The sequence below is a fragment of the Phyllosticta capitalensis genome, assembly GCF_038381095.1.
Source record: "Phyllosticta capitalensis strain CBS 128856 chromosome Unknown BKA78scaffold_3, whole genome shotgun sequence".
Lineage (NCBI taxonomy): Eukaryota > Fungi > Ascomycota > Dothideomycetes > Botryosphaeriales > Phyllostictaceae > Phyllosticta > Phyllosticta capitalensis.
Window position 1 is genome coordinate 2,830,795 of NW_027117441.1, and position 24,106 is coordinate 2,854,900.

The window sequence follows — 24,106 nt, forward strand, 5'->3', positions numbered from 1 at the left end:
TCATTACCTCATCCAGCCTCATTGGTTGTGCTGGACCTGTTCCAGCCCTATGTGAATTCAAACTTATGCTGTCCGACTTTCCCAGCATTGTCAAACCAATGCTCCGCACTTCCTCTCCCCGTAGTCATTTTCCCTCTTCTTCCACCAAGTTCCACATTTCAGCCTTTTTACAGCGCCTTTGCATTGACCCGGCGACAACATACGCACTCACTCGGAAGATTTCCACCAAGCCAAAGTCTATCCTCCCGCAATCCTTCAACGACGCAATGCAGCGCACCGTCGTCGTCGGCCCTCTGACGGCGCATACGCACGCACACAGTCCCAACGGCCGGAGCCTTTGTCCGGTCGTCATACCCCATGATTGAGCCCACGACTCTCGCGCAGCAGGGCCTACGCAAGGCCACGGCTGACGTGTCGACGTATTCCATTTTCAGCGCGCGGGCCGGCGACGACGACAAGGACTCGCTCGACGGCCTGGACCGGCACTACGACGATGAGTACGGCCATCACCTCGTCCCTCACCATCGCGCCTCGGAGGACACCGAGTCGACGCTGCTTGGAGGCACCGACGACGCCACGGCGCGGCGGCGAGGGGGAGGCGGCGGGGGAGGAGCTGGAGGAGCGGAGGAGCGTTTGCTTGGTGGAGGTGGCGCTGCAGGGCTGCTCGGATGGCGCCGCAACACGCCGTTGGGTCCCATGTGGTTGTGGATGCTACACGCCGCAATGTTGACTGTGTCGGTGCTGCTGTTTGCCATTTCGGCCACCGTGGAGCCGGCCACGCGCGCCTACGTCGAAAAGTTCAATGCGTGGTGTAAGTTGGGCTTACTTTCCCCCTATTCCTCTCACGTGAAGCGCAGTCAGCGTGAGAGCGGAGACTTTTCAAGGAGAATGCGTACACACTGGATGCTGACAAACACTCCGCTGCAGCACCTGCTTTGTCGGCGGTAGAATACCAACACACCGTCTTCAACAACTCCAAGGGAAATGTGACACCATACGTCGGCGCCGGTCCCGAAGTGGACAAGGCCTGGGATCACATCACTTTCCACAGTAAGCCCCCTTTGCAGTCATGGCAGTCTGCCAACACACCCATACTGAAGCATCGCGCTCTCTGTAGTGGGAGACCAAATGATCACCCCCTGGGAGCTTAAGCACGGTCTGGGGAAGCCGCCAAACCGGCTTCAGGTCACGGATCCACACACGGGGCAGACCGGCTACCGGGTCGAGCTAGCCGTCGTGCATCAGCTGCACTGTCTGAATATGATCCGCAAGTACGTGCATCTGGAGCAGTACCACAATGACACGGACATTGCGGCCGGCAAGGAAAAGCTGCAACATCACATGAGTAAGTTCAGCCCTACGAGAGACCCTTCGTCGACACTGCCCTTGTCATCGCGTCGTTCTTGTCAGATCCCTGTAGTCAAGTCTGCTTTCATCCGTCCACTTTGTGTGGCCTTGGCTGACGTCTGCCGCTTCTGCGAACCAGCCCACTGCATCGAGGCGCTGCGGCTCAAGCTCATGTGCGAAGCCGACGTGGGCGTGCTACCCTTCTACGAAAAGACCGGCCCGGACGGCAAGATTGAGCCGGACTACGAGTCCAAGCACGTGTGCAGGAGTTTCGACAAGGTGCGCGAGTGGGCCGTGCATCACAAGGTCGCGGACAAGACGACGTTTTGAGATTTGTGTAAATGAAACTATGCTTGGTTAGGCATTGCTTGGGTATCTAGCTGTCGAATTTTTGAGAATTGGAATTGGGACTGGAATTCCCCCATCCATTTTGCGCCAGTTGCAGTTTCACAGGTCAGAAAGACAGCCATTTCTGCCAGGCACCAATACTTTGAGCCAGGATCACCATGGATGGTGGACTGGTAAACATCAGGAGCCTTGCTATCGAGGCCGTTGGAGTTTGAAGCACTGATCATCTACATTGGCTGTTAGTGTCCGACCTGAGAAAATCAAAATCTCACAACAGACTCACCAATTTTGAACGCCATTGAGGATATCATTCCATCATTTTTCGCCGACATGGGAGCAAATCGTCAGATCGTAAGCATGATCGCCGTCATTCGCCATCAAAGGAAAATCCGGAGCTGCCAACCGGCAGTCATGTGTCATCAGAATGTCGTCGTCGAAGGCCAAGCAACTTAGGCAGGCTTGTCGTCAGACGCCGTTGTCGCCTCGCCATCCTGAGCCTCGTTGTTGCCGAGCCTCATCTCGCGTAGCATGTCGTTGACGCTCTTCTGAGGCGTCCTGCCCTTGTTCCGGTTGGGGTTGATTTCCCGCTCCGCATTGATTTTGATGTCCGGAGGCGCCAGCTTCTTGTTCGCTTCCTCGTCCTCCTCCAGCTTGATCACGGCCCATCTGTACCCCAGACTCTCCTGCCACTTGTCGCTGTCGCGTCGGACCTGTCTGACGTGACCGTACTTGTCTGGCCTGCTCCACTTCTGCTCGAGCATGCGAACGAGGTCGGCGCTGCGTGGCTCGAGAAACTGGACATTGGCGAGCTTGTGGTAGCCGATGAACTTCATGCCACCACCATGGCTTCCGATTTGTTCAAAGACAGCGATGGCTCCGGGGTTTGGCTTGTCTGATGATTCTGTCGCAGCGATCGTTGGCGGTCGAACTTGAGGTGCTGTGTCCTGGCCCGAGGAACTTCGGTCGCGCGTGCTCTCTTGTCCATTGCCCTGGATACGTTCCGTGTTCTCAGTGCTTGACTTCTGCTCCTCTTCGACCACCGCACTGCTTTGCTTCGGTGCACCGGGCAGCAGATGAATGTTGGTCTTTGCGAAGATAATCTTGTCCGAGGCCCAGCGAGGATTGGCTTCGTAGTAGAGGACAACGTATCTCAGGATGTCGGGCTCAGCGGCAGAGGAGTGCAGAGTGCTCTTGGTCGTGCTAGTACCACCGGCAGTTTGAACGGCAGAGTCGAGCGGCCAGAAGTGCTCGTAGACGTCGTCGGCGCGTGGGAGACTGTCGCGCGGAAAGCCGCGGGTCCTGGGAGGTGTTTTGACGGAGACATCCTGCACAGCACCATCGGCGGTGCTTTCAGCAGCTTGCTGCTTCTTGCGAAGAGCTGGCGGAACGTAGGCCATTCTGGAGGTGCGTGCAGAGTTCAGGTTGCAGAGGAATCGTTTGCAAGAATGTGGTGGGGTAAAGAGACGCGACGCGTCGGGAAGGAAAACGCTTCACGTGTCTCATTTAAGTCGCCTGGACCAATGACCTCCATCAATTCAACCACCACATTCGGCCGCAGAAGAAAATTCTCTGGGGCAAAGCCGGGTGCTTGAATGCTCCGTGTACCTATCCTCCTACGACCTCGAACACAATTTTATCCATATTTGCCAGACTTGCAGATCGCATGGAGAGTCCTCCGAGGCCTTCAGAAGCGCGTCTTTCATGAGTTCCCATCGCGGGTCGATAATGTCGGCAGCTTCGATGAGAACGGTCGGGGTGGCATCAGCAGATGACGCACTTCCTATGCAGACCAAGGACAAGCCTTGCCAAAGCAAAGAGCTTTGGCTCAGAGTATCCATGATTTTTGGTGCCAGCGAATCCCAGGCCTGACACGCAGTGTCTTCCGCCGCCATCGGAAGGAGTTGGGGGAATCCACGCTCGACGATTTCGACGTGGATAGGTGACCCGTCGACAGACAGATGACTTTCCTAAAGATTTGCCTTGGGCGATCACGCGAAGCGTCTTGTCTGCTTTGGCTCCAATCGTGTGCTGCCAGCCCAGGTCAACAGCTACAAAATCGACGGATTCAGACGCGAGGATGGCGTGAAAAGATGCCAAAGCGTCATCGAGGTCAAAGACGAAGGAGCCATATTCTTCTTCAGAGTTCGGACATTCGAATTTGACAGGGAGCGATTGAAGGTATGGCCATCCAATACGGAAAGTTTCGTCGACGATTTGGGCTTCGAATTCCTCGTCGCTGGAAGCGACAGCTCTTCTCTTGGATTTCATGGGATCAACGACGGACGTATGTTGAGAAGCCATGGTTGTTGTGCGCGAGGAAGAGTGTGTAATGACGAAGAATCCACCTTTACATGAGATACGCAGCGGCAAGCTGGCGGAAACCGTTGTTGTTAGGGCTCGAGATGAGTCGCAAGTTGGAAAATCCCACCCTGGGTCGCAAAAGAGATGGCAACTCTGGGGCTGGGTGCTCGGATGCTCCCTGTAATTATGTTCTTAGACTTGGTCGTTTGGTAAGTTAACCTCATGTCCCTGATTTTTGAAGTCAAGCTTTGTGTGTACAGGGAGTGACTAAACATCTTGCTATCTAAGGACCTAGACGGTTGAGCTCATAGAAGCATGAATATAGGGAGCGTTCAAGCACTCCTGCTTTTCGCTGGAGTCGTTCCGTCTGTGGCCGTCCTAGGGTTGGGAAAGGCAGACACGCAACTGCTGTCTAGTTCATTGCCCCCTGGCCAGCCGCATTCAACAAACATTCAACAAACTTGCAATTACAGATCGAGGGTGAAAGCCGTGGAAACATCTCCCATTTTGGTGCGCTCTGGCGACTATCTCACCTTGTTTGTTTCTAAACTGCGAGGCAAAGCAAAGGTCCTTGAACGATCCCTGCAGCTATCCACCAACAAGGTACGAACTCAAATGCCCAAGTCTGCCAGCAGCGAGGCACTCGGATGCTCCTCGTGCACACATACCCAGCTTCTTTTCAAAGCTCAGTATCCTCTTCGTCCTCTTCCACGACCTTTTCCTCCTCCGAACTAGCGGTACAACCATTCGGCACCACCGAGCGCTTGTAGGCAGTCCAGCCGTTGTCAATGATAACAACAGACTTGTCGCCACTGGAGTCAGAATTGAGCCGCATCGTCAACTTGCGGAGCGGACCACCATTGATGTCTTCAGTGACCACCTCCTCAACATCAGTGTAGACATCGCACAGCTTGGTCTTCAAATCCTCCATGGAAGAAAAGTACGATCGAGCGCCCAAATCCTTGTCGTAGTTTTCCTCGGACAGGTGCTGGCATATCTTCGTCGCTTTCTGGACACTGAGGTGGACGTGGCCGATGTAGCGCTTGACGTCGGGATGCAGGTCGATGTCGCGGCGAACGTCGTCGAAGAGCTCGAGCAAGAACTTGTGGGATACGACGGCCTGCTCGTTGGGACTGAATGGGAAGAAGGGAGCAATCGTGCGGATGCGGCCGGTGAATGGTGCCTTTTCATGTTAGCTCAATGATTCCAGGTCGTTCGCACAACAGAGAGAGGCGTACCTTCCAAGCTTCTTTGAAGTCCTTCCGCAACTTGGTCTGCAGAATGGCGAGAGAAGTCTTCAGAACCTCGCTTTCGGTCTTCCCGGCCAGCTCCTTCTCGTAGAAATCCTGGACTATCTTGTCGCCGCGATTGGTGGCCAGGATCCAAATAATCTTGGTCGCGTCAACAGGCTTGTTGTACCTCCTGTCGTTATAGTTGCCAGATTCAGTGACCGTCAGCAAGGCCTCCCGAACTTCTTGCTCAGTCTTGTCGAACTCGTCAAGGAAGACGACAGCACGTTGACCGCTTACGCTTGACAGGAAGTTGTTGAGAACCGATCCTTGAGATTGGCCGCTGAAACCAGCCGATGAACCGAAAAGCTGCCATTCCACACAGACTTGAGAACAGTCGATGATTGTAGAAGGGATGTTGAGAAGCCGACCCATCTGCTTGGCAAATTCGGTCTTTCCATGTCCAGAAGGTCCCGCAAAAGCCATTACGAGGGGAGCCTTGGTGCACATGCTGTAGTGCGCGAAGATCTGGTTCGACACAAGCTTGGTGGTAGGGCCTTGGCCAATGATTCGATATGGTATGCGGAGGATCTCTTGAATGTTGTACGCCTCGTACATCTGTGCTGGCCGACCTTTGTTCGCCTTGACCAAGCTTGCCCTGAAGAACGAGTAGCGCAGAGAAAGGTGGAACGTGTCGAAAAGGTTTTGACGGCATAGCTTGTTGCAGATCCACGGGCCCGCAGTGTCTTTGAAGATCTTTTCGAGGTTTGTTCCTCCCAGAGCTTTCTTCAGGGTCTCCTTGTCAATCTCTCCAGGCTCCTTGATGAAGTTCTCCCAAAACACTTTGGGTATAGCGGTAGGATCCGCACCGAACTCAAGCAGAGTCTTGACTATTTCGGTACAGTTGAGGACAGTCCATTTGCTGAGGAGGATTGCAAAGACGTGCGCAGGCAAGAGAAGGTCGGAACAAGATACGCAGTTCGGGTCTGCACCATTCTCCAACAGGAGCCGGAGGACCTTAGAGCAGTGACGCTCAACCGCAAAGAAAACGATGTTCCAACCATCAACGGTGCCATCTCTGAGGTCCTTGAGATCCTCAATCTCGAAGTTTGCCAGATATTCATTGATCGCGTCAATGGAGCATTTGTGTTGGATGGCAGTGGCCAGCGTTCTGATGTCGAAGAAGTTCATGCTGCTCAGTCGAAGGATCTCATCAGGCTCGTCGTAGCTCCAGGGACCTGTGGGCGGAATTGACAGTTTCGGAAGATAGAAGCTCACAGGAGTGCCCGTTCTCCATTCTCGACCCAGGACAGAGATAGCAGATTGTTCGAGAGAAGGAGTAGACCCGGCTGACTTGGCCATGGTCGCAAGGTTTGCTTGAGGGTCAGTGTTTGGCGGTTGAAAAAGCTAGGTGACTGCTTGTGGTATTTGAATTTGAAAAGCGCGCGGTCTGCGCGGTGACTTTTTCCACGGCGTCGCCCGTTTTTGTCAGACTCAGGCTGGCGATATTCGCCTGGCCGTAAGACTTTGAGCCTGAAATCACCTCGTTCGAGGCCTTCCGAAGAGTTGCTGAAGACTCACAGCTCAAGGGGCGCGTGCAGGGAGCATTCGAATGCATTCAGCGTGACATTAGGAGCTTAAAGACTGCAAGTCCGCAATCGCATTATCAGAGAATCAGAAGCATGGCCTGTGAAATCTTGTCGTGACTTTCCTGGCAAACCAGCGTCGCTGTTCTTGTGCGACTTGAAAATGTCAGATACGAAACTACTTTGATTTTCTACAGTCTGATCGTGAAGTGTATAGCATGAAGTAAGCACGTATCCCTGAAACCTATTCGTCTCTCGCTGTAGCAAGTCAATAGCAAATGTTCTGATCCCTTTCGTGCTCAGTATTCCAGGCTTTTCTTCTGTTTCACCCCCAGCCCGAGAGCTGCGGTGGACTCTGACTCTTGGAGTAGGTCCTCGGACTGTTCAATCATTCATCGTCATGGGCTAAGAGTAGGCCTTGACCAGGCATGTTGGTGATATCTCCCCTGTCCTTCTGACGCGAATGTAGTAGGCCCCGTCAGCTTCATCCAATGTCTTGATGAAAGGCGGCGGCTCGATAGACAACTCGAAGGACTGCAAAGTACAGTCGTTTGTCGATTCAACAATCTCTTCCGTGGTCTGGGCGTATGCGACGCACAATCTGGTCTTGATGTACTCGATGAGGCCGAAAAAGGCACGGTCGCCAATTTTCTTGTCGAAATAGGTCTTGCTGAGAATCGAACACATTTCCGTGGACTTGGGCATGCTGAGATTGACACTACCAACAAGTCGTTTGACGTCAGGTTTCAGATCAACGGGTTTGCGGAGGTCCTGAGAAAGCTGCAGCAAGCGCCTGTGAATTTTTGCTCAGGCCACGGTCGACGACATAGGGAGGAATGGAACGACAACACGAATCAGGTTCGTAAGCCGTGTCTGCAAAGAAATGATAGTTAGTTCCATTCATCCGTGGTGTAGAGTGCAAGAGAGTATCACCTCCCAACCGTTGGAATTGAAGCCGGCGAGGATCTCCACTTGCAAAGCCCTCAGTTTGGTGCCATATGTAGTACTTATGTAGCCGTTGGAGGCTACTCGCAGAACATCTGATTCGCCAAGAGTGCTTCTCAGGATCCATATGATCATGCTCGTGTCGATCGTCTTGAAGGTCTCTTCATTGACGTAGAAACCGGACTCAATGACTTTGAGTAGATCAGTGTGAAGACGCGAGCTGCCCTTCGTAGTTTCGTTGAAATTGTCCAGAACAACAATCGCCCGGTTGCCTGCCACGCTAGACAGAAAGCTGGCAAGCGAAGATGCATCTGGATACTGGTGGGATTTAGGCGGGATTGTGAAAAGCTGATTGCCACAAGTGATGCGAGAGCAGTCCACAACTTTTAGAGGAACTTCAAGAAGCTTGCTCATTTGTTGTGCGAGCTCAATTTGTCCATGACCGGTAGGTCCAACAAAAGCCAGCACGAGTGGCGCCTTTGTAAGCTTCGGAAGCATGCAATGATGCGCGAAGACATTGTCCATGACCAGTTCGGTGGCGAGATCTTGATCAGAGTAGAACGGCAATCGTAGAATGCTCTCAAGGTTGAAAGATTTGAACATCTCCGAGCGGCGTTTGTCGTCAACTCGGACACAAGAAGCACGGAAGAAGTTGTAACGGTGTGAAAGATGGAAAGTGTCGACCAGGGCAACATTTAAATCCCAGTTGCAAATCCATCTCATTTCAGGCGTCTGGATGAGCTCTTCGATGGTTGTACCGCAATCGTCGAGGTGATATCCGATGAATTCCGCATCGACGTCGCAAAAATCGACTTCGTAATCTACCCAAAGGAAGAACGGGATAGCGTCTGGGTTGGCGCCAAAAGCGAGAAGAGTCTCAACAATTTCAGTCGTGTCTCGAAGGGTCCACTTGCTCATTATGATCGCGAAGACATGAGCAGGCAGGCGTGGCTCAGAAGCGGACCTTGCGTTAGGGTTCATGCCTGGAATTTCCAGCAGTATTCGCAGAATATCGGCGGAATTCCGCTCGATGGCGAAAAAGATGACACTCCAGAGGTATCCCATGTCCTCAACCGGTTTGACTCCACTCTTCACGATTTTCTCGGTGTCCTTGGTATCGTAGCTTTGGATGTAGCTCTTGATCATTCCCGGGGAGCATTCATTCTGGATGGCGGCAGCGAGGGTTTTGACGCTCAACTTTGTCGAAGTAGCGTGCCGTAGATTCTCTTCATTGCTGTCTTTCGGGCCAGGAACTGAGAGCTTCGGGAGATAGAAGCTGGGGGGAGGTTCTGTCTCCTGTGGACGCTCTGCAGAAATGACCTGCAGCAAGGGGAGATCTTCGACCGAAGTGATGGCGACGCTGTCGCGCTTGCGTTTGGCCATTTTGAGGGTACACCTCCCGAATGTTTTGGAGACGCGAGGTTGAGGTTGACGTGAGCTGGAGAGGAGGGAGGTGGAGTTGGAGGAGGGTCGGTGAAAGGTGAAGTAGGTCGATGGAAGGTTTGGGCGGAGGCAGTCACGCACCGCGACGCCTTCCTGCCTGCCCAGTCCGGATGTATGCCCCACGCCTATCATCCAGCAAAATGACCAGATCAAGTGAGCTTTCCATTACAGCGCCTTTCAATGGCCTTGGGAGCCACGGCCCTCTGCAAAAGCAACAGAGACCTCAGCAGCCTTCGCACCTCCCGACCCCGACGGCCCACTGCTCTCAGATGTTCCTCTCTCTTGGTCATATTCCCTCCAAAAGTCCTTCTTGCCATGCGCAGCCCTCAGCAACCACGGAGGCAGGACGCCGCCTTCAAACTTCCACGTCCACGGATCTTTCTGGTTGATTTTCGGCGGCGTAATGCGCCCACCCGAAGCCATCTCAATCAACCATGCAGCAAAATTGAGGAGAATGTACGAGCAGATTCCAGCAATCAGCCCATACGCCACCGAATACGTGAAGGGCATGAGCGCGATTGTCAGAAACGCCGGCACCGCATCGCCCAAGTAGCCCCAGTTGATGTCCTTGCAAGAGGTTGCCATCAGGACTCCCACGATGACAAGCGTACACCCGGTAGCCCATGGTGGAATGGATGCGAAGATGGGAGCGAAGAAGACGGATATGAAGAAACAAAGGCCGCTGGTTATTGCTGTGAGGCCAGTCTTGCCTCCCTCCGAAATTCCAGCGCCCGATTCGACAAAGGTAGTCACTGACTGGCGATTAGTATTGCTCAAAAGCGAAACAAAGAGTGCAGCAGGCTCACCGGGAGTCAGGCCAAAGAGACTACTGAAACAAATTGCAAAGGCATCCACCAAGAAAGCGACGGTACTTCTCTCAAAGTCCTGAGTCTCCGGATCCACAATGTTGCAAAACCTTGCCATAGAGTAGAGGACAGCGGTAGCATCCAAGACGGCAACGTAAAGGAATGTGATAAACATGACGCCAAATTCGGTCCCATATCCTGAGATATCCCACTGAAGAGCATTCAGAGTGTGCTGGATCGGGTGGAAAGCCACAACCTGTTTGAAGAAATCGAAAGCCTGGTTTCCGACTTCGGTATGTGGAAAGTATGTGACTGCAGATTCCCGAGGCCAGCTGATAATTGATACCAAGAGAATTCCGATTATGATGGCGCCTCTCACTCGGAACATCATGAGAAAGCAGGTGATGAACCCTCCGCAAAAGACCCCGATCCACAAGGTTGGAGAACGCATCTTCCGGGAGCTCGGACACAGTCCAGTATTGGGATCCAGATACTCAGGCTTACAACCGGCGATTTCAGTCGGCGTTTCTCGAGCACCAGTGATGAGTCCGATACCACTTGAATACGTCAAGCCAATCACGGTCAGAAAGAGACCGATTCCCGGACATATCGCCTGCTTGATACAGAGAGGCATTGCGCGAGCCAGCCACTGTCGGAGCCCAAGTAGCGTCAGACCTACAAACACAAGGCCTTCGACGAAGACGACGGTCAAAGCTATCTCGTAGGGAAGAGAGCCGGATCCATGATAGCCGACCACACTAAATGTGAAAAAGGCATTCATCTGGTGTCGTCAGCACGTCCTTCTCATCGACTACTGCAAGGACATACACCCATCCCCGGTGCCAAGGCAATCGGCATATTCGCAAACAGCCCCATACAAAAGCTCGTGAGAGCTGAGATGGCCGCAGTAGCCGTTACGAGGTCCCGGCGAATCTCCTGCACGCACAGGAGATACTCCACGTTGTGATCACACAGGTCCTTCTTGTCTTCAGGGGGACAGACACATGTCCCGCCCGTTTGGGATACTATGGTGGCGTTCACGGATAGGATATACGCCATGGCGAAGAACGTTGCCAATCCTGCTCGGACTTCGGTGAGGAAGCGGGATCCCTTGCGTTCTTTGACCTGTTTGACCCGTCAACTCTGGCTCTGGATTCGGAATCGTATTCGCAAATACTCACATGGCCACTGTTTTCCAGTCGGAAATACCTTCCAACAGCGCTCTGAGCAACACGAAGGTTGGTTCTGTGGATCAAGTCCATGATGTTGCGGGACCCTCTTTCGGCTCTATCGGCGGCTAAGCGGTTAATGCAGGCTCCCGATTACCAGTTCAGCCTTCTCACGATCGCCAGATGGTTCTCTTGAGAATCCGTTTCGAGCTTCTCGAAGCTGGTGATGACAGCCAGCACCTGCCTGCGTACTGGACCGGAAAAGACTTCAACAGCTGCAGTAGAGACATCTCTGCGAAGTGGGTTAAAGACCGGCGATTGCTAAAGCTGGCTCCCGCGCCAACCTAAATGCCTTGACAGTGTCACCGCCTATCCATCTACGGTATCGCATTGGGGTAGGGCGATAGACCTGCATATGCCAAGTTCAGCGCGGGAGGGCCGTTGAGCCATTTAAGCATTCAGCCGACGGCTTGCCGACGGTCTTGTGGATCCAAGGACGAGTCTGTGACGGGGAAATTCGATCTCCACAGGCGAGTTCAACGTGGATGAAACTTCTTTGGGTGTTGTGGTTGGTTGGCTGATTTCAACTTGCGGTTAGGCGGCTGATGCCCGAGGTGATCGACAGGATGATCGACGACATGGAATACTGGAGTCCTCTTGTCGTCGTCAACAATATTGCGACGATTTGTCTCGTCAGATGAGCCGTCGCTGAGAGGTTTCCGAAGCCAAACAAGAGCCAAAGACGTGAGAACGGTTGCACGTAAGGTGGGGCAGCAGAGGGACGACCCCACGCAGGCCTTGATCAACCGCCCTCTTGGAAACTATTTTGCGGATCAAGCTCTTCCTCGGGGCATTCCTTCCTCTTGTTTGAAGCACATAAATAAGCGTCGTTTGCTCGCTCCACCATCTTTCTCGACTCGACGACAAGAGAACGACGGCGGAACATGGTTGGGCATTGTCGCGGTTCACATCCTTCTGCAACCTCAAACTTCCGACATTTGAAAGCTTAATGCGCCAATATCTACAGACTGCCCTCCCTGCGATTAGGACGACGTTCAGAATGGCGAGCTTCGCGACCAATGGCCTCAATGGCAACGGCAAAAGCATACCGACGAGAGTTTTCAGCGCAGACGAACAACCATCTTTGAAGGATTTCGCCGCATTGTGCGAACAGCAGATCAGCAAACAGAACTATCCGCTGTCCAGTTCTGTCGAGAAAAATATCCCAAGCTACGACCTCCTCTCCTTTTCCCTCGACGACCAAGTCTCAATAAACCGCCTGCAAGACGAATGGAATGATGTGTTGCTCCGAGGCCCCGGAGTCTTTGTCGTCAAGCACCTTTACACATCCAAATCCCTGATCGAGAGGGTCAACGAAGTCTACAACAGAATCATCGCAGCCGAAGCCAGCTCAGCCAAAGGCGACCATTTTGCGGCCTCGTCAGCCAACTCGCGCATCTGGAACTCCTTCTCCAAGCACGGCCTGGCCGACCCATCCACCTTCGCCGAGTACTACTCCAACCCATGGCTTGCGCACATTTGCGCCTCATGGCTCGGCCCCGCCTATCGCATCACGACGCAAGTCAACATCGTGCGGCCTGGAGGCGCGCCCCAAGTCGCACACCGCGACTACCACCTCGGGTTCCAGACGACCGAGTCCGTCGTCGCGTTTCCCCGCGCCATGCACGTCGCCAGCCAGCTGCTGACGCTGCAGGGCGCCGTCGCCCACAGCGACATGCCCCTAGCGAGCGGCCCGACGCGCTTCCTGCCCTTCAGCCAGCAGTTTCCCCCGGGCTTCGTCGCGTACCGCCGTCCCGAGTTTGTCGAGTACTTCAACGGCCGCTGGGCCAGCTTGCCGCTCGAGACGGGCGACGGCGTCTTTTTCAACCCGGCGCTTTTCCACGCTGCTGGCGAGAATCAGACGACTGATGTCCAGCGCAGCGCCAATCTGATTCAGGTCAGCTCGGCGTTTGGCAAGCCGATGGAGACGGTTGATTCACTGCCGTTGGTGGAGAAGTGCTGGGATGAAATGGTGAATTTGGTCAAGGAAAAGGGGCTGGGAGAGGAGGCAAAGGCGCTGGTCGCCGCAGTTGGTGAAGGCTACCCGTTCCCAACCAACTTGGATAGAAGACCTCCTGCCCCTGGTGGCATGGCCCCTGAGAGCGAGCAGGACTTATTGCTGCGCGGACTCACGGAGGGGTGGAGTGCGGCTAAGGCTGTTGGCGAGTTGAAGCAGATGAGAGAGGACTCGAGGGCTTGAACAACGCGGTCGGCTTCCGATTGGAGATTTTGGATCTTTTATATATCAGTAGCAGTCTGCTAGTAGCATGATGTCTTTCAAAGACAGAGAGATTAAGACAAGGTCGTCCACTTCAAAAGACCAACTTCAGAAGCATCTTGTGACTGTGTTCTCGAACTGACAACTAGGTGCCACAAACTCCTGAACAAAGCCTTGGATCTCCCATTGTCATTTCGTGTACAGCACATGTAGATTGTACTGTTCACAAGGATAGCCATATCCAAGTAGCTACGAGCGTGTCTGCAGCCTGCGTTCATGTAGCTTTTTGGAACTAGAGCGACCGATCTTTGTCAGAACCTGCGAGACGAGCAAGAGCTCAGGGCGAGGACGCCAAGTACCAATACGCAGCAACCGAAGGGGAGCAAGAGATGCGGACTCTCTCCGCTATTCCATTCAAAGTCAAACATGAATTGCAATCAAAGCCGCTAAAAAAACAAGACGGACGGTACCAGCGCAAGACGACCACCGTCCTGCCCCGTCCCATCCGCACGAGCGCCACAAACACCGCTGCTGCCGAACATGCGCAAGCTCCAGCATTTGGGTATTAGGCTTGACTCGGGAAAAAGGAGCGTTTCCATGTGTGTGCCTCCAGACAAAGACGAAGCAAAACCCATGAAAAAAAAAAAAAAAATGAGAAGAGAAAATTCTGAACCCATTACTCCGATGCTTGAACCGAGCAGGAAAGATTCAAGCCGACAGACGTCTAGATACCAACCCCCATCATGCTCCAGCCAGCCCCCTTTTGATGTTTTGTTGCTGTAGGGGAAGCGTCGTCGTCGTGCATGTTCCTACAGCCGCCCCATGATATGCTGTTTCTTACATTATCATGAACACATTTCGTTAAGCATACCGACAAAGATCACTGTTGTAATGACATTTGGACATTCGTGGCCTAGTTGCCTTTTGGACAGCCAATCAACGGTGGCCTGTTCCTGGACGGGACCGCCTCATGTTTTCTTTGCACTCGTTGCAGTACCAGCTCGCTAATGACAATCAGCATTGTAAACATATGGCAGAAACGGTGGCTTACCTTTCTTGTTGGGCTCTTTCGTGATGCCAACACAGGCGTAGTGGAACCACTGCCTTGTACAGTTGGGATTGTCGCAGCCAATCATCTCTCCGTAACTGACCCCATTACAGTAGCAAAATCGCTCCTGGTCACCATCCTCATCTTCCTCGGCAGCCTCGTCTTCGAGATCGGGTCCAGATGCTTCGCCTGGAATTCCGCTCCCGTCGCCAATGTTGTGAGGGCGCGGTTGTAATACTGCGCCTGACTTCTTATGCGATCGTTTTTGTGTGGGATGGGAAGTCAGGGGTACATTGGACTCTGATGACGCATGGCTACTGCCATTGTTGCGTGTACTACGGCTTCTAGCCATGGAAGTATCTTGGGGAAACGCGCCGAGGACTGGAGTAGCTGTCTTTGATTGACGGCCAGCCCCCCGCGTCACGATGCTTTGCGCAGGGGTTCCTGGTCCTTCCTGGTTTTCAGTGTCCTCTCGCTTCATGCTACTGCGGTCAGGCAGAGCCCCGTTGCCAGCAGGGGCCGGCTCCAGGGGTACCTGCGTGACAGGAAGAGCAGGTCCCACCACAGGATACCCCGCGATTTGTTCTGGCTCTGGAGCATTTGCAGTCCCATTGACAGGTCTGTTCGAAGCCGACGAGCCAGGGCGATTCCGAGTCGCGTCTTGGGGATTCGAGTTTGAATTGACAGAGTTGGTCGTCGAGTTTTGACGTGCGCGCGCTGATTGAGGACGCTGACCGTTGGATGCGAGGGCCGAAAAGTTCGAGACGACAGGAGAAGACGGGACTTGAGGGGATTGCGCGCCAACGTGTTGATTCCTTGGACACAAGTCAGCTTCGATTGGCGCTTCAGCTCGGAACTTCATACCTCTTCTTTGCGGCTCCAGGTCCTGGTCCAGTACGGGGTCTCTTTTTCGTCCCTTCTGCTGTTGGAGTCTCCCGTGGACTTGCGCGGCCAGTGTGTGCGTTGTTCAATGCCCCGCTGAGGGAACGCTCCATTACCGGAGCAGCGACCGCTGCCTTTTCGGTCTTGCGCCTCTTTGCTGGTTGCTCTGGACCATTGACGATTCCCAAACCGAAGTTTCGCGCATCTGGAGGACCGTGGGGCTGAGCTGCCTTCTTGCCGCGATTCGTAGGTGCCTTCTTAGCAGGCCGAATGTCCTCAAAATCAGGGACTCCGTAATGGTGGGGCCCCCTCTTGTTCTTCGCCATGACAGCTTCCCGTCGTGCCTCGCTACGGCTTGCAGCAATGTCGCCTTCGTGAACAGCAGCGGCTGCCGCCGCCAAATTGTTAGCGTTGGCGACCTCCCGTCTCGAGCGCTCATTTGTCGTCTTTTTCTTGTTTTCGTCACCATCCTTGTATGCCCAGTGGGAGAAGCTGCCATATCTCGCTTCAAAGCTCAGCTCTTCGTCAATGTGCTGAAAAGAGCTGTCCATGCGCGATAATTGCTTGTCCATGGTCTGGTTGGCACTCGACAGAACCGCATTCTTCTCGTCGAGCATCGCGCACATTTGCGAAAGATGGTAGCGAAAACGCAGGACGAGCTCGCGCCGAGCCATGACGGCCTTTTCGCCCATGATGTTTCCTTCGTTGGCGCTTTCGAGGAGGTCGGCGTTCTGCTGCTGCGTGGGAGGTATCTGGTCGTGACCGACCGAACCAGCGACGCTCCCATTGGCACTGTTATTCCCAGTTGTATTCGCTACGTTTCTCGCAGAGAGTCGCGCTTCGCGTCGTGTGGGGGCTTGGAGTCGAGCAACGGCGTCGGCAACGTTCTGCAGATCTTGGTCTGGTTGGTGGGTCTTGGCCTCGACTTCCTTGAGCATCGAAAAATGCTTCATGGCCTCTTTTGGCAGAGCCGTTATCGAGTCGGTAAAGTGTGTAATGGCAGGGAAGAAGCCGGGTGTGGAGTTGGTGGTCGACGCAGTATCGGCGGCTCCCATGGTGCCGCGACCGAAGGGTCGAGCATAGTAGTTGGTAGGACGTGTGGTGGTGGTGCGCTGCTGGCGAGCTGACTGACGTCGATTCGGAGCTGTCTGGGAATTGCCAGACTCCCTCATGTTCGCCGGCTTCATGGTGGGCTCCGTGACGTGGTGACCCTCTTCGCTGCTGGGGCGGACGGTACGCGCTCGAGTGCCTCGGTGATGTCGTTGCAAGTTCGACGGGTCTGGATGCTCAAAAGTGAGCCAAAGCTGACATAGCGCGTGGCAGGGTGATTCGAGGTCGCGTTCAGTGGAGTAACAAGTCGAAAGCGCAAATGTTGCGCACACAAGATGGCTCGCTCCAGTTCGGCGGATGACCGAGACGAAGGGAAGGAACGACAGCGGCGATTAGACACGAGCCACCTCCGCTGGCGGTGAGCCTTCGGCTGGCAGAAACATGAATGAGGGCGGCGGGCGGTGAGGGAGGCTAAACCCGTTTGGAATAAGCGAGGCCGTGCGAAACCCACACAAAGTCTTTCGCGCTTCAACCCTCTTCTTCTCTCTTCATCGACGACGACATCTGTCCTACGACCGCCCTACGACAAACGAAAATGGTAAGCTACCAGTGCGAGTGAATGTCTTTGGACAAAGTCTGCATGGCCTCTGCCGTCTTCGCACTGCTTCTGTAGTCGAAGCGCACGCCGCAGCAATTTTCCGTCTCGTCAGCAGTTTCGGCTGCTCGACGTTGGCGATGATTTGGCTTGAGCAATTGAGTGCAGAAATGCCTCTGCTCTTTAGAGATGAAGGATCAGTTTGCTGATTCTCGTCTCAATGATAGCCTCCTAAGTCGGGAAAGAAGACCGCCCCTGCGCCGTTCTCGTCGGGCAAGGCTGGCTCCAAGAAGCAGGCCAAGGTACGTTGATTCATCCCTCTAACAAATTTTGCAGCGTGTTGACCAGGCCGCAGAACCCTCTCCTCGAGAAGCGTCCCCGCAACTATGGCATCGGTCAGGACATCCAGCCCAAGCGCAACCTTTCGCGCATGGTGAAGTGGCCTGAGTACGTCCGCCTTCAGCGCCAGAAGAAGATCCTCAACCTTCGCCTGAAGGTCCCCCCTGCGATCTCCCAGTTCCAGCAGGTCCTTGACCGCAACACCGCCGCCCAGACCCTCAAGCTCCTCAACAAGTACCGTCCTGAGACCAAGGCCGAGAAGAAGGAGCGTCTGACGAAGGAGGCTACTGCCATCGCCGAGGGCAAGAAGAAGGAGGACGTCTCCAAGAAGCCCTACGCCGTCAAGTACGGTCTCAACCACGTTGTTGGCCTCATTGAGAACAAGAAGGCTTCCCTTGTCCTCATCCCCAACGACGTTGACCCCATTGAGCTGGTCATCTTCCTTCCCGCCCTCTGCCGCAAGATGGGTGTCCCCTACGCCATCATCAAGGGCAAGGCTCGTCTTGGAACGCTCGTCCACAAGAAGGTATGGATCAATTTGCGCCAACAGTTTGAGCTTGCGCTAACGTCACCAGACCGCTGCCGTCGTCGCCCTCACCGAGACCCGCGCCGAGGACAAGGCCGAGTTCTCCAAGGTCGTCTCCGCCATCAAGGAGGGCTACCTTGCCAAGAACGAGGAGTCCCGCCGTCACTGGGGTGGTGGTATCATGGGCTTCAAGGCCAACGCCAAGCAGGAGAAGAAGCGCAAGGCCGTTGAGAACGCCATCAAGATCTAAACGGTCTAAAAGCTTTCAGTTCAAAAAGATACCACAAAATGGATACGGTTTAAGGGTCATTGGCATGTTTTCCAATCAGTTTAGCGGGCGTTGGTGGTCAACCGACGAGAATGTGAGCTACGTGCACTTTCAAATGATTAGCGGAAGCATTCGATGACCCCATCTTGGCGCGCATGAGAGTCTGCTGTACCTTGGTGAATGTGTATGTTGACTGGGCATCCCATCTGAGGGAACGGTATCTGCTGCCTGTGCATATGTTTGGTGCGCCTGCTGTGATGTTGCTCCAACGCTCGCGGAAGATTTTTGAAAATGCCTTTTCTGGTCCCCGCTTGCTCGGTGTCAATTGGAAGAGAAGATGCTGGCACCTTGGTGTCGCATCTAGCAAGAACAAAGCTCCCAGCGGCTTGCGGCGGGAGTCTTGCCGTTATCGGGGCAGCTGACAGCGGAGGATCAGTCGCGCTTACCCGGAGTTGATTCGCGTTGCTGCGTCATGTTCCCCACCTGTTCCATGCGACTGACTGAGGTTGGGTTATATTTCGCCCACTTCTGTTGCACAAAGAACTGTTCTTCAATTCGCACCTTCAATGCAAAATGCCTCTCACGATTCTATCAGACGACGAGGTCAGGACTTTGCTCCATTCCCTGACCCGGCAGGATATACTCGACATCCAACAATCCCTGGGCGACGCACTGCACTACTACTCGACGGCTGCAGCGGAGGAGAATGAATGCTGCTCGAGCTATCAGCCTCAAAGAACTCATATGAAGCGAAAAGATGGCTCTACCACCTTGATCATGCCGGCCAGCAGTCATGAGGGAATGGGTGTAAAAATCGTGACTCTACCAGACCCATCGACTTCCGTTTCACCGCAGACCACGACATCCGAGGGCCAAGGCCATGACCTCTCTGTCCCACGAGGCTCTTTGACTCTGCTCGATGCCAATGGTTTTCCCCGCGCCCTCATCAACGCCGAGGAAATCACAGCCTTCCGTACGGCATTGGCGTCGACGATGCTTTTCAAGAAGCGGAAGAATGTTCACGATGTCACCATATTCGGAGCAGGCAAGCAAGCTTACTGGCACGCGCGGCTGGCGCTGCTTCTTCGAGGGGACGAAATTCACCATCTCAACATCATCGCGCGCACATTTGAGAGAGCAAAAGGATTGATTCAGAAGCTGTACGACCCTGACAATTCTCCGAACGACCCTATTCATCGCCCGCAGACTGCTATCATCACACCAGCACATACGGAGTACGAGCGCTACCTGAAGTCCACAGTGCGCTCGTCGTCGGCCATCTTCATGACGACGCCGTCTTTGGAGCCATTGTTCCCGGCAAGCTACTTGACCAGCCACGAAGGCAGGAGGAAAGGAAGATATATTTCCTTGATCGGCTCGTACAAGCCTCACATGTGCGAATTGCATCCTGACGTGCTGCGCCAAGCCGTGGCGCCGCAGCATGGCCATCACTTTCACAAGCACGCCAAAGAGGGTGGAGCCATTGTCGTCGACAGCCTCGAGTCGTGCTTGCGGGAGGCCGGAGAGGTCATTCAAGCCAAGCTCGAGGGACACGAGTTGGTGGAGCTGGGTGAGCTGCTGATGCTTAAGAAGCAGAAGCTAGAGGCCGAAAAGGCGCAAAGTACGACAGACAGCCAGTCGAGCACGGATGGCATCGAAGTCAAGGAAAACAAGCCGGGAGAGCATGATGGCGGACTTGGAGAATGGCTCCAGCGTGGAAACGTCATTTACAAGTCTGTCGGCCTCGGGTTGATGGACGTGGTAGTCGGCGCCAACCTGGTCAATCTGGCTGACCAGCGAAACGTGGGGACGAGGGTCGAAAATTTCTGAGGGGTTGGAAGTCGCATAGTAACGCGTGGTGCTCCAAGTGTGGTTGCCAGAGAAAGGCATGTGAAGTAGAATTTCTAGAATGGGGCAAGGCTAGCAGCAATATACCCGCAAGCGTTTCATTCTTTTTCTTCTGATGCACGTAATCGTCGAGGACGCGTGTCGGCGACATCCCAGCTGGTGTAAGGTAGGCGTGAAGTGGTGGCACGGCAACTCGTGAAGACGCAAGGACGCACAGCTCCAATAGCGGCGCTTTGGTGTTTGGTGGTTCGTGCAGGCAGGCGTAGCAGCCGCAGCCGACGCCCCCAGGGATCCAATTCCTACCCGCAGCGCGCTGAAGCCGCGGTCCGCTCCCAGTCCCCTCTCTCCAGCATTGATTCCCCGGCCTCTTTCTTTCCCTCCAGTTCGCACTTTTGTACTCTCACCGCTGCGGGTCCGATGCGCTCTCTTTACGTCGGCCTGGCCGTCGCGACTGACCAGCGGCGCGACTTCCTCTTGACCCTCCTTTCACTGCGCTGTCTTTGAGGCATCGCCAAGTTGCAAACGGTACGCTTGACAGCTTCATGAATCCCTTTGATCACCTTGTATTGTTCAGGTGCTTAGCATTGTTGCCCCGCATTCAATTCCCAGTATTTACTTCGCAAAACTGACCTCTCAACAGTCTTCCTCGCTCGTCATGATTCTGGTTCTAGCTTTGATTCAACTGCTCTCCTTCTGTGCTGCGCAATTCTCACCAGCCGTGACCTTTACCAACATCACACGCTCGCCGACCAATTCCAACATTACTGTTTCTTTCAAATCGCCTGCTCAGGGTACTTGCACTACTGTTTTTGATTACCAAAAGCAGTATAGTGGTTACATATCTCTCCCGCCGTTCACGCTTGCTCCCGCGCAGCAAGACTATCCAATCAATACGTTCTTCTGGTTTATCGAGTCGAGAGAAAATGCGGCAACGGCTCCTCTTACTATCTGGTAACTCTTCAACCTCCCCTGATGACGTTGTCATAGGGCTGAACGCAATTTAGGCTTAATGGCGGACCCGGGAGTAGTAGCATGATTGGCTTGTTCGAGGAGACGGGACCATGCCAAATAGTCGAGCTGTCAGACGGTTCCTATGGCACCCAGGCCAGGACGTGGGGATGGGATCGCAGCTCCAATGTCTTGTTCATCGACCAGCCCGTACAAGTCGGACTTTCGTACGACACCATTAGGAACGGCTCCCGGAATCTATTGTCGGGCGATTTTGTATTTCCACCTACGGGTGCTCCAACCGACCAACCGACCTACTCCTTTTTGAATGGATCCTTCCCGAGCAACAATAGTGCAAACACGGCCAATACGTCCGAAATTGCTGCTCATACCATGTGGCATCTCTTGCAGGCTTTCCTGGAGACCTTTCCACAGTACAACCCTGGCGCCAGATCCAATGGGACTATTGTCGATGCCACTGGTGTCAATTTGTTTCTTGAAAGCTACGGTGGAACATATGGACCGGCTTTTGCGAGCGTAATTGAAGAGAAGAATGCTATGAGGGCAAATGGAACGCTTCCATCGGAATCGACCTTGGAGATTAAGCTGTCATCTCTTGGAATCATCAACGGTCTTGTCGACGAGCTAGTGCAATCTCCATCGAGTGCCACGTTTCCTACGAACAACACTTATGGCCTAGATCTGTACTCCACCACGGATACACTCAACCTTCTCAATCTCTTGACTCAGACTGACGGCTGTGAGGATCAAATAAAGGCATGCCGTAATGCTTCCGAGGTTTATGACCCCAATTTGGAAGGCGACTCCAATGCGGTAAATCAACTATGCACCAGTGCTGTAAGGTACTGCAGCAAGCTTGAGGCATTGTATATTCAGCAGAACCGCAGCGTCTACGATATTCGTCGCAAGACTCCGGACGTGGTGCCAAGAGGAAATTATCAGGAGTATCTGAACTACGCAAGCGTTCAAGAGAGTATTGGAGCTCGCGTCAACTACACCGAGTCCAGCAACCTGGTACAAGGAGCATTCATTTCCACCGGCGACAGCATCAGGTCTCATTCACTGGACGACCTTGCGTACCTGCTGGAATTGGGCGTCAGAGTCGCGCTCATCTACGGCGACGCCGACTACATTTGCAACTGGGTCGGAGGCGAGCAGGTATCACTACAGCTTGCGTCGCGAGTGCCTGCGTACGCCCAAGGTTTTCCCGCGGCTGGGTACGCCGAACTCGTCGTCAACAGCAGCTACGTTGGGGGCGCGGTCCGGCAGTATGGTAATCTGAGCTTCTCACGAATTTACGACGCAGGCCACATGGTGCCGGCATATCAACCAGAAACCGCATTCACTCTCTTTACCAGAATCATCGAAGGCACGGAATTATCGACAGGAGAGATCATTTCGAACACGAGCATTTTCAGCAGCACCGGACCGCAAAACGCATCCCACACAAACAAGGTGCCGTCGACGACCGAAAGCGCCATCTGCTGGCTCCGGGCAGTCGACGCGACATGCTCCGACGACCAAGTCGACAAAATCCAGCAGGGCCAGGGCGTAGTCATTGGCGGCGCGTGGTACGAAGACAGCAAAGAATATGACCAGCCGCCGACGACGGTCATGGCAGGCAAGCCTGGAACGCCGCTCCCCAGCTCTGCCAGCAGCAGCCTTAGCGTCATTACTTCGAGCGGGAGCAGCAGTACCATTGAGCCAACGGGCGTCTACACGGCAACCGCGACCCCGACGAGCAGTAGCGGCGCCGAAGCGCGCTTTGGTGTTGGGGCTGGAGGGGTCGCGGCGGCGGTTGCGCTGGTGGCTGGTATGGTGGCTTGAATGCTCCTTCTTCCTCCCGTCTGCGGGTATGCATGAGCTTGAAACCCCGTCATTTTGAAAGGGAGCTGGGAAAAAAACGAAAAAGAATAGCAAGGCGAGATGTGAGAATGATGGACACGAGATGGCGTTTAGGGGATCATCGGGACCGGAGCAAAGGCGTCTCTGCGTGTTTTGATCTTCTGCATGGCACAGTTGGCGCATGACAGATACCCCCCACAACCAGCATAGGCATCCTGTAATCGACAGACTTTATTGTATGATAAAGAGTTTAACTCCTCCCATCCCGCCTCGTGAGGTCGTGAATCGTGATATTACATTCTTTTCCATCCGATCGACCACCCCATCATTATTACTGGTCTCAGTGCTTGGTGCCGCCCTTCTTGAACGCCTTGTCGCTCTTCTGCCCATTCTGCACCGGCTCATCCAGCACCTCCTCGACCTCGAGCCCATCATCGACATCATAGTCATCCTCATCATCAATCTCCTCGACATGTCCCCGCGCAACCTGCGGTTGCTGCTGCTGTTGTTGCCGTTGGCCGCGCTGACCACCGGGGACACCGCCGATGAAACCGTGACTGTAGTTTTGGCCGTTTTGTTGGTCATGGTGGTAGGGCAGGCGCTCGCGGCCTCGGGCGTCGTAGAAGCGCGTCTCTTGGATGGGAGCGTGGCCCAGGTTTTGCGTCGTGGTGCGCGTCGCGGAGCCCGAGGGGTTCGAGTGCGATTCGCGCATGTAGGCTTGGCCGCGGATTTGGGGCTGGCCGTTGTTGTTGTGGTTGTTGATGCTGCGCGAGGAGCTGGATGAGGTGGTGCTCGTTGACCACGACATGAAGGAGGAGGTCGAGTAGGAGAAGTTCCAGGAGCTCATTTTGGAGATTTGGTGGAGTGAGGCTGTAGTGGAGCTTGTGGATTTGTCTGTTGGTTGTAAAAGGAGAGGATGTGGTCAGGATTTGCAAGGCTGTTGTGGGAGAAAAAGCAAGCTGAGTAACACGGGTAGGCTGAGATAATAGCTTGGTTTTGCTTTGTGGGACGGGACAAGATGATGTTTGAAGCTGTCTGGTGGTTGGTGTGGCCAGGGAGGTAAAGATGACGTAGCCTCACGTGAAGCTTTGTCCTCCAGGGATCACCACGGCCAAGTTGCCAAGGCGTGGATTAACTGGGGCTGGGGTTGGAGGACGAGCTGCTGCATCTTCCCTGCATTCAACCATAATTAGGAATATGCAAAAGTATCAACCGCCTTCTCAAGTCTATAACGCCCACCAGTTCGTATCAGTTCCGCTAGCCATCTCCAGTCCCATTTAAGCA

The 24,106-nt window shown here is 54.1% G+C and overlaps 11 protein-coding genes across 11 annotated transcripts; 6 read left to right on the forward strand and 5 right to left on the reverse strand.

Moving 5' to 3' along the window:
• Positions 1–357: 357 nt before the first annotated feature.
• BKA78DRAFT_351436 (uncharacterized protein) lies at positions 358–1,677 on the forward strand (the record flags this gene model as incomplete). Its single annotated transcript, XM_066891169.1, has 4 exons — positions 358–811; positions 928–1,050; positions 1,118–1,345; positions 1,487–1,677. The coding sequence occupies 4 exons, from the start codon at positions 358–360 to the stop codon at positions 1,675–1,677; spliced, it is 996 nt and encodes a 331-aa protein (XP_066747086.1).
• Positions 1,678–2,144: 467 nt separating this feature from the next.
• Positions 2,145–3,092, reverse strand: BKA78DRAFT_351437 (uncharacterized protein; the record flags this gene model as incomplete). The annotated part of the gene is made up of 1 exon (XM_066891170.1): positions 2,145–3,092. One exon carries the CDS (start codon positions 3,090–3,092, stop codon positions 2,145–2,147), a length of 948 nt encoding a protein of 315 aa, XP_066747087.1.
• Positions 3,093–3,456: 364 nt separating this feature from the next.
• BKA78DRAFT_367547 (uncharacterized protein) lies at positions 3,457–4,228 on the reverse strand (the record flags this gene model as incomplete). Its single annotated transcript, XM_066892607.1, has 1 exon — positions 3,457–4,228. Exon 1 carries the CDS (start codon positions 3,994–3,996, stop codon positions 3,457–3,459), a length of 540 nt encoding a protein of 179 aa, XP_066747088.1. The 5' UTR covers positions 3,997–4,228.
• A 447-nt stretch (positions 4,229–4,675) lies between these two features.
• Positions 4,676–6,587, reverse strand: BKA78DRAFT_247650 (P-loop containing nucleoside triphosphate hydrolase protein; the record flags this gene model as incomplete). Its single annotated transcript, XM_066884314.1, has 3 exons — positions 4,676–5,179; positions 5,235–5,942; positions 6,069–6,587. 3 exons carry the CDS (start codon positions 6,585–6,587, stop codon positions 4,676–4,678), a joined length of 1,731 nt encoding a protein of 576 aa, XP_066747089.1.
• A 2,280-nt stretch (positions 6,588–8,867) lies between these two features.
• BKA78DRAFT_336001 (nucleoside transporter) lies at positions 8,868–11,281 on the reverse strand. Its single transcript, XM_066890229.1, has 5 exons — positions 11,187–11,281; positions 10,834–11,130; positions 10,006–10,786; positions 9,439–9,951; positions 8,868–9,400 (listed from the first exon to the last, which is right to left on the reverse strand). Exons 1-5 carry the CDS (start codon positions 11,265–11,267, stop codon positions 9,273–9,275), a joined length of 1,800 nt encoding a protein of 599 aa, XP_066747090.1. The 5' UTR covers positions 11,268–11,281; the 3' UTR covers positions 8,868–9,272.
• A 953-nt stretch (positions 11,282–12,234) lies between these two features.
• Positions 12,235–13,434, forward strand: BKA78DRAFT_351441 (phytanoyl-CoA dioxygenase-like protein; the record flags this gene model as incomplete). The annotated part of the gene is made up of 1 exon (XM_066891171.1): positions 12,235–13,434. The coding sequence occupies one exon, from the start codon at positions 12,235–12,237 to the stop codon at positions 13,432–13,434; it is 1,200 nt and encodes a 399-aa protein (XP_066747091.1).
• Positions 13,435–14,435: 1,001 nt separating this feature from the next.
• On the reverse strand, positions 14,436–16,814 carry BKA78DRAFT_310244 (uncharacterized protein). Its single transcript, XM_066888099.1, has 2 exons — positions 15,365–16,814; positions 14,436–15,315 (listed from the first exon to the last, which is right to left on the reverse strand). Exons 1-2 carry the CDS (start codon positions 16,567–16,569, stop codon positions 14,457–14,459), a joined length of 2,064 nt encoding a protein of 687 aa, XP_066747092.1. The 5' UTR covers positions 16,570–16,814; the 3' UTR covers positions 14,436–14,456.
• Positions 16,815–17,216: 402 nt separating this feature from the next.
• BKA78DRAFT_330726 (60S ribosomal protein eL8) lies at positions 17,217–18,142 on the forward strand (the record flags this gene model as incomplete). The annotated part of the gene is made up of 3 exons (XM_066889811.1): positions 17,217–17,329; positions 17,364–17,892; positions 17,942–18,142. The coding sequence occupies 3 exons, from the start codon at positions 17,217–17,219 to the stop codon at positions 18,140–18,142; spliced, it is 843 nt and encodes a 280-aa protein (XP_066747093.1).
• Positions 18,143–18,733: 591 nt separating this feature from the next.
• BKA78DRAFT_247447 (uncharacterized protein) lies at positions 18,734–19,990 on the forward strand (the record flags this gene model as incomplete). Its single annotated transcript, XM_066884300.1, has 1 exon — positions 18,734–19,990. The coding sequence occupies one exon, from the start codon at positions 18,734–18,736 to the stop codon at positions 19,988–19,990; it is 1,257 nt and encodes a 418-aa protein (XP_066747094.1).
• A 673-nt stretch (positions 19,991–20,663) lies between these two features.
• Positions 20,664–22,804, forward strand: BKA78DRAFT_248795 (carboxypeptidase S1; the record flags this gene model as incomplete). Its single annotated transcript, XM_066884422.1, has 2 exons — positions 20,664–20,959; positions 21,013–22,804. The coding sequence occupies 2 exons, from the start codon at positions 20,664–20,666 to the stop codon at positions 22,802–22,804; spliced, it is 2,088 nt and encodes a 695-aa protein (XP_066747095.1).
• Positions 22,805–22,904: 100 nt separating this feature from the next.
• On the forward strand, positions 22,905–23,874 carry BKA78DRAFT_107866 (uncharacterized protein). The gene has a single exon (XM_066882202.1). It carries the CDS (start codon positions 23,004–23,006, stop codon positions 23,604–23,606), a length of 603 nt encoding a protein of 200 aa, XP_066747096.1. The 5' UTR covers positions 22,905–23,003; the 3' UTR covers positions 23,607–23,874.
• Positions 23,875–24,106: the final 232 nt, after the last annotated feature.

Excerpts from the sequence above, each read along its gene's own strand:
- BKA78DRAFT_336001 (XM_066890229.1), bottom strand. The coding sequence starts at position 11,267 with ATGGACTTGATCCACAGAACCAACCTTCGTGTTGCTCAGAGCGCTGTT. Across the intron at positions 10,787-10,833 it reads CCTTGGCACCGGGGATGGGT|ATGAATGCCTTTTTCACATT; the intron begins GTATGTCCTTGC and ends TGACGACACCAG. Across the intron at positions 9,401-9,438 it reads TGGGCCGTCGGGGTCGGGAG|GGCCGTGGCTCCCAAGGCCA; the intron begins GTGCGAAGGCTG and ends GCTTTTGCAGAG.
- BKA78DRAFT_310244 (XM_066888099.1), bottom strand. The coding sequence starts at position 16,569 with ATGAAGCCGGCGAACATGAGGGAGTCTGGCAATTCCCAGACAGCTCCG. Across the intron at positions 15,316-15,364 it reads CCTGGAGCCGCAAAGAAGAG|GAATCAACACGTTGGCGCGC; the intron begins GTATGAAGTTCC and ends CTTGTGTCCAAG.
- BKA78DRAFT_107866 (XM_066882202.1), top strand. The coding sequence starts at position 23,004 with ATGACAGATACCCCCCACAACCAGCATAGGCATCCTGTAATCGACAGA.